The 7981-nt window shown below is 39.9% G+C and overlaps 1 protein-coding gene across 1 annotated transcript; it reads left to right on the top strand.

The window, feature by feature from the left end:
* The first annotated feature begins 289 nt into the window (after positions 1-289).
* lrit3a (info leucine-rich repeat, immunoglobulin-like and transmembrane domains 3a) lies at positions 290-5203 on the top strand. Its single transcript, XM_041048492.1, has 4 exons — positions 290-405; positions 1565-2031; positions 3694-3999; positions 4173-5203. Exons 1-4 carry the CDS (start codon positions 290-292, stop codon positions 5201-5203), a joined length of 1920 nt encoding a protein of 639 aa, XP_040904426.1.
* Positions 5204-7981: the final 2778 nt, after the last annotated feature.

The following is a 7981-nucleotide window of genomic DNA, read 5'->3' as shown; positions in this document are numbered from 1 at the left end:
CAAATGACTGGTCCTGCCCCGCTGCCTACCTGCAGCTTGCGTGACCCTGTCAATCCTCCTCTAATCCCCCCCCCCCCCCCCCGCCCATGCTGTCAATCTGACAGGTCACCTGTACTGTAATTAGATCTTCAGCCTGTGTACTGTTGCTTCTAATGTACTTTGAAAGCTCTTTTCATTATTTTCCATTTGTTTTTTGGGAAGGATAGTTCTTCAGGATCTCAATGAATCCGGATGTCTTTTTTCCTGACCTCTCCTCGATGTGAGAATTTTGGGTGCATTCGGTGAAATCATGCGTCGACTTCTCTATGTGCATGTATTCCTATGCTGCCTCAGTATGGCTCATCCTTTCTGTCCGTCCCAGTGCACCTGTGTCTTTCATGGACGTACCGATGGAACAGGAACCAGGTAAAAAATACATTTTAATTGTGCTCACTCATTCACAGGCACTTTGGAAAATTAGTTAAATTAGTTAATGAAAGACATCATCACATTTGTAAAACAAAGTTTCCCTAATTAGGTCACCTTTTCTATACCTTCACTTACAAAACAATAAATAAAAAGGTCCCACTATATAGTCACCTTACTCTACACTGTTTTTAAAACTCTCACCTCTTTTCAGAGGCTCATTTAGTGATCATGACCCATTTGAATGAGCACAGTAATAACTACTACAGTGCTCAGACCGCGTGGTGCGTGTTAAATCAATGGAAAGTTAACAGGACAAGCTTATAGTTATATTTATACTTATTTACAAGTTTAGTGAGGAGCACAAAGCTTCAAATGTTTACAGCCATCCGGCCTCCATTGTGGATAGTGGACCTAAAATAATATATAAGCAACAGTAAACTAAAATAAACCATCCATTGTACTGTTAAAGTAAAAACTGAGGAAATCTCGAGGACACTGAAAATAAAAAAGTTAATCCAAATCCGCTACAGTTTAATTTGTACAGGTTGTACTGGCCTATATTAACATAATGTACGTTCCCTGCCATGGTACCAATCCATTTATCTCTGAGAGAGACCTAATTGCCCCCTGCACTAATTAGTCCTATTAGTAGTGAAACCTATCCCATGATGCATCTCACTCTCTGTGGTTTAAAAGTTTGATATGTGATGATATATGTTCACTGTAGAACAAGTAGATGGTAGGTAGAAGGGGGGTGTGGCAGTAGTTGTACTAATGAAAATGACATTATATAGGTATCAGGGCACATGTTCTGGTGCAGGACTATTGACATTATCATTAGAACAGTTATGGCTAAAATCTAAAAGTCATGGCTGAAGTTTTTGTTTTTTTGTTCCTTGTAATCATGTAAATCAGATATTCCACCTCCTACAGTGGAAGTCAATCCACATGATCACTCACTATTTATGATGACAGTGATTACCTCTGACCAGGCCATCTAGGAAGTGCCCTTTAGATGAACTACAGTCATGTCAGAAATAGCATCCCACTTCACAACAGAGTCTGGATGAATGGATAAATGCATGGATAGATACTGTAGATAGATACTTATACTACACTGTACTTATAATTTAACTCATTTATCTTTCATTCTCAGATCTGTGCTCTGCAATGACCCAGACATGTCTGATATCCCTGTCAATGTCCCAGTGGACACGGTAAAACTTCGGATTGAGAAAACCGCTGTACGTCGAATCCCAACAGAAGCTTTTTACTACCTGGTGGAGCTACGGTACCTGTGGATTACTTACAATTCCATAGCCTCAGTGGATACAGGGAGTTTCTACAACCTCAAAGTGCTCCACGAGCTGAGGCTGGATGGAAACATGATCTCCATGTTCCCTTGGGAGTCACTTAAAGAGATGCCCAGGCTGAAGACACTGGATCTACACAACAACAGACTCACTAATGTTCCCACTGAGGCTATCCCCTACCTCCTCAACATTACGTACTTGGATCTATCGAGCAACAAATTAACAACCCTACCCTCTGATCTCATGGATATCTGGCCCCCCTTCAATGGTGCACCCATCTCTACTAATGCCTCCCAGAAAATAGTGTTAGGTAAGGAGAATAGTCTGTCTCTGGCTTGGCTTTACAAGATATAAGGGCCAAGGCAGGACACTTTTGGGGTTATTTGTAATTACCTCAGGAACTTCATTCCATCACCTTTTAATCTAGCCAGACTTGCTCTCAAACCTGCCCTGGTAGTGACTGCCAGGACACAGTCAAATTAGCTTATTCTAAGTAGTGGCAGAGTTGGCGCTTAATTTGTATTATTAATTTATGGTCCTAATTAACTGTTGAATATTTAACACAGCGCCTCTTGGCTACCCAAGTCAAGTTCAGAGGATCAAAGTAGAAAAAAACTGTATCGCTAATATGCTGTCTTCCATGTGACCATGTGCTATACGGTAAACTTACAGTACACAACATATTCAATGGAAGAGTTCCTGAAATCAAGATGTCTAATCTATTAGAAACACCCAAAAACCTAAGATTCACTGTTTTGTCCTTTGTACCCTAATGGCACTTTGAATAGAAAAAAAAAAAACATTTTAATTAGATAGATAAATTTTAAACTAGTGTTTGTGCAAGCCATGCACTGCTGACAAGCAGTTTTTACTTTTTAACATTCTTTTTCTTATAGTATAATATATGGTACTCCCTTATGGTAAAAACAGTAAAATTGCTGTTGTCTGAAACCAAAATATTTGCAACCCTATTATGTTTAGCATTTTAATCAACTGTCAGTGTTTCCTGTTACATTTTTATTAATGTAACCATGTTTTAATGGATGCATTTTTAACTTACGTTAGTGAATATGTGTTTGAGGTAGCACTGACAGTGGGAGGGATATTGTTAATAAGCCGTATAAGGGCAAGCTAGCTTATCTGTGTCAAAAGACCTGGCTGTGTGTGCTGGTGTACCTGAAGGAGAAACAGGATTAGGCAGTAGGGAAAAACAGACCATGTACAGACAGACAACAGCGTCTTTAGCACATTCTAAAAGCATTTCCTGTCAGTATTTTAGGAGAGGTATGCTCACCTTTATTGCTTTGAATTATTTCACAACTCTATTACCTAAAATATAAATAAATGCATTTTAAAATATTGATACAAAAATTAAAATATAGTTTGGACTTAAAACAGGAATTTCACTGAAATCTCTATTTTCAGTTCAACCACAATTCTGATCAAAGTTCAAAATTAATGCACAGATTACAATATATTTAAAGTTGTTAGTAACCTATTAATGTTTATGCTAACGGAAGGCTAATGGAAAGAGTGTGTTGCCACAAACTGGTATAAGGCCAGAGGCAGCTTAGGCGCTTTGCCCCTGTTAAGACAAACTAATCTGGCTAAAGAGCTTTAATATGCACCAGTACATGTGCTTACCTATTGTGTGCAGCAGGTGTTTACAGGAAGTTGTAAAGGAGTTCATGGGATAGATGCACTTCCGTAGCCACTGAATTTCAGTGTCATGGTGCCTAAAATGACGTGAATTATCCCAGCAAAAAACAAAGCTAATGGCAGTTGATAAATACAGCTAGTTTCCATGTACTATGCAACCTAAAGGTGCCTTGTTTGCAGCAGTGTTTAACCCACCTCAGTGTACATCATTAGGTGTTTTTAAGTTTTTTTGCATCCCAGGACGGTGATTCACACTGAAACTGCATGAAACAGCAATGATTAATCATAATTTGTCTCCTCTTTTCATCTTCAGGCCTTCAAGATAATCCCTGGTTCTGTGACTGTAAAATCTCTAAGCTGATTGAGATTTCTAAAATGGTAGACACACCAGTGGTTTTGATGGACCTATTCCTGGCCTGCAGTGGACCAGAGAATCTGGCTGGTGTCCTTTTTCAGCGTGCAGAACTTGACAATTGTGTAAAACCATCAGTCATGACTTCTGCAACCAAGATCACGTCTCCTTTGGGCAGTAATGTTCTCCTGCGATGTGATGCGACAGGGTTTCCGACACCAGCTCTTTACTGGGCTAAGTCAGACGGGTCACCAGTCAACAACACAGGTAATATGTAGGCTCTGGTAGGCTCTGGAAACTTTCAGCATTTTAGAAAAAAGCCGTTTTCAAATTTACTGAGAATTGCATGTAAATTTTCATTGGCTGATGGACAGGAAGCATTAAGCTGTGCAGGGCTGGTTAATCCATGCTGATCTTTCTGTTCCTGTTTCACTCTACAGTCCAGGAGTCACCTGGTGAGGGCATCAGATGGTCCATCATGAGCTTGCATGGAATATTGTACAAAGATGCCGGGAACTACAGTTGCAAAGCTAAGAATGTCGCTGGCAATGCAGAAGCCACCATTTCTCTCTCGGTTGCTGGTACCATCAGTACCACCATCTCTCCAGTGAGGCCAAGCATCAGAACTGGACCAACCAGCCAAGGCACAACATTTACTACCCCGACAGAAATTCCTGAACCACCCTCCATAACGTCCACAGTTCTCCCAAGAACATCAACAGTACCAGCTGCTCCTAAGAAGCCAAAAACTACCCCCAGCAACGGTTTACAGAAGGGATCACTCAAACAAACAAAGACACAGCAAGGAGGCAATGGGAGAAAGCTCGCAGCAGATGAAAAGAGCAAGAAAATTAATGTATCAAAGTCTGTCAAAGACCTCAAAATTGTAGAGGAAACATCTGACAGTGCAGTGTTGCTCTGGACAGCAGATGGGTTACCAAGTGATGCCCCACTCACAGTTGTATATTCACCGTATGATGAGGATGACATCAAAAGGACAGAGGAGACTAATGCTGGCAGTGGAAAAATGCTCCTAGAGGGACTGTCATCTGGGATGAGGTACTCAGTTTGCCTCATAGCAAAAGGTAGTGATGCTGGGAAAGATCCTTGCATTGACTTCTACACACTAGACAATGTAGAGGATGGTGGACAGAACCAGCTTTTCATTATCATAAGCGGGATTGCCTGTGCTTTGGTTTTGCCTCTTATTGCTCTGTTGCTCTATAAGATTCTTGCTCTCTACTGCAAGGGAAGCAACACAGCTTTGGATGAAGAGGAGCTAGAAAAAGAGAGCTATGTCAAGTTTGAGACAATTTCAATGAAACAAAGAACTTTGAACTCTCGCCCAACTGAGCTTTGGGCAAGGAGACCGACCCATGAGTCAGAGCGAATGCTCCTTTGCTCCAGGTCGAGCATAGACTCCCAGATGACCTATAAGAGCGACAGTTCCCGGTCTGAGTATCTCTGCTGATGTCAGGAATCCATGGCCAATGCCCAAATGCCACATTAGAAACACATTATATGAAATACTCTTTGTATGCCTTTCATGACACTGATGAGATATTAATTATGAAATCATTTATAAATCTTTATAAATATTAAATTTTTCCACAACTGTGGGATGATTAAGCAATGATTTGCTGTAATGTACTGGTTTCACACATTTATTCTCCATTTCCTATCAACTACCAATTTATAAAGATTTACTTAATGATTTAGAAAAGCTTAGTTAACATGAAAACATTCCCTGGATGTTGTTTGTAAACACCCAATCAGATCAGTTAATGACTGTCTGATATTTTGATTCATGTCCTTATTTATTTTGGAGCCTTATATTTGATAAAGAAGTTTCAATAGTTGTCACTACGGCGCAGCACCTTTGTTGGACTTAATTATAAACAGTACCATACAAAGAGCCTGTCTACAGTGTGTGGTGGTCAAAGTTATATTCAATGCCAAAGTTTGAGTGTCAGAAATGAATATCATGTGGTGGTGTCAAAGACGACCCGTTAACCACTCCCCATCACATTTACAACATCATCGTTGCTTTAAGCACCAAGCTGATTGTTGCCTTACTGGACAAGAAAGTGTGTCAGTGTGTTTCATAGATTATGTGACTCGTCTGATAAACATTGCCAGTTTCTATGACTTTGTGCATATATTTGTCTATTAATGGAGTTGAACGTTTGTTTTTAATAAACCATTAATCAATCTGTTGAATTCTATTTGTGGTGTGTACTTGTATCATATCATCACTTACCTATCTGAATAGGTAAGTGCCCACTGCTCCCATATAAAATGGGTCTCTCAAATGTTATATTATAAATAATTTTGCAAAATTAAAAAAAAAAAGTTGCCCATTTTATTTGTATATTTAAAAGAGAGCCACTAAAACTCATAGCACTGTCCTTCAATTATCAAGCAGAAATTTTATACCATGCCAATGCATACATTCAACAAATATCAACAAACAAACCCACGTTATTTTTGTCTTGTGTGATTTTAGTTTTGTGTGATAGCCTTCCTGACTTGTGTCAGGAAGACCTCACTCTTCTGTGCAGAAGAGTGAGGTGGCCCTTCTAGGCTTCAACAGATGAAACTAAATCCCAGTGTTACAGTGCACACTGTATTCCATATAGTGTATATAGTAGCGTCCTCATCATACACCATCACCACCTGCATATCATTGTCCATGTTGGTAAGACTAGTGCTCAGGCTTAGGCATGCAGATGAGTGTCAGAAAAAACTGTCTATGAATCAAATGCTATACTTCATGTAGGAGCAAGGTATCGAGGTTTCTACTGGTAAAAGTATGATTAGTGTCATTTATGAGCATAGAAATGTACAAAGACATATCACATGTGTTCACTCAGTTATGAACAAGAGCAGACGTGTTCATCCTGAAAATCAATGGGTTACAGTTGTCATGCTCTGTGCACATCTGAAAAAGCGTTGCCGTAAATCCCGATAAGACAATGTTGGACCTGGAAAACCGTTCCCATGGATACCTCTGTGCGAGCCTGCAGCAATCAGTAATCTCTAATACCAGCTGTGCTGTTATTATGGCAACAGCTAGGCTGTTCTAACAAACAGAATGAATGGATGGTAGACAAGGATGAGCTAGCCTGCTAATGATAGATAAACTATGACTGGACAGACAGTCTGTTAATTAATCTATCAATAAATCGTTTTGTCTGTCTCGCTTTTTCCCTCTCTATCCCCCTGCTCCTCTTTCCTCTGAAAGCTCTCTCTACTACCTAGCTGGTAAATTATTTGTCAGATATAAACAGACAACAGATTTCATCTTTAGTAGTGCCACAGTTGCCACTGGGTGGTGGTCCATGAAAGCAAATCCAGACAAGCTGGAAATGAGATACTTCATGTCCCAGGCCATTATAGCAGTCCAGTAGTGTGGTTGTGGAAACGGTTCACAACATATGAAACGAAGGGGGTCTAATAATCTGGATTTGCTTCCAACTAGAGGTTAATGTGAAACAGACTTATCCTCAGCCCTTTCAGCCAGAGGTCAATCTCAAAGCCACTGTAGCTTGCTCTCAGTGTTTCACCACACTCGACCAAACTCATTTCTACAAAAATATACTCTAATAATAATTTTAAAAACCACAGATTTTAGGCAGCAAATGTTAGTGTGAATGATGATTATGCATATATTCCATACCAACATGACATTATTTCAGGACTTACATAGTCTCAAATGCTTTGCAGTGTAACTGCTCTTCTAGTCACCTGAATTGAAATTATAGACTTTAACATCTTCATTGTCATCTGTCAGGGGTGAAACCGTGGGAAAAGGTCAGTGCCCTTCAGACTGCTAACATTAGTCAGTAGACAAGGCAACTTTCTCAGCCGTGTAAATCTTCTATTCTCCTCTACAAGCTCACTGGTGACATTGTTCCTGACAATATCCTAGTCATGGCATGTATGAATAGAGGTTTTGGTCCCTGCCGTCTGTTAGTTGTTCTCCTGGGTAAAAAAAGGATAAACAATTTAGGGATAATCGGCTCCTCTCCTGCTCCGTTCTCTATAAATTACTCATTTTACCGATTCCCTGTGGGAGCCAAATGAACGTCAACAGGACACTCATTCACACACAGGACATAAAACTGTGTGTGTGAGTGTGTGTGGCATGTATAAATTATACTTGTACTGTATATGAAGGTCATTTATTAATGGAGTTATAGTTTGGAAAAAAAAATCCTGTCTAATAGCCTCACATGCATTGTCCATC

Source organism: Toxotes jaculatrix, chromosome 10, assembly GCF_017976425.1.
Source record: "Toxotes jaculatrix isolate fToxJac2 chromosome 10, fToxJac2.pri, whole genome shotgun sequence".
NCBI lineage: Eukaryota > Metazoa > Chordata > Actinopteri > Toxotidae > Toxotes > Toxotes jaculatrix.
This window is presented reverse-complemented; position numbering and strand designations above follow the sequence as displayed.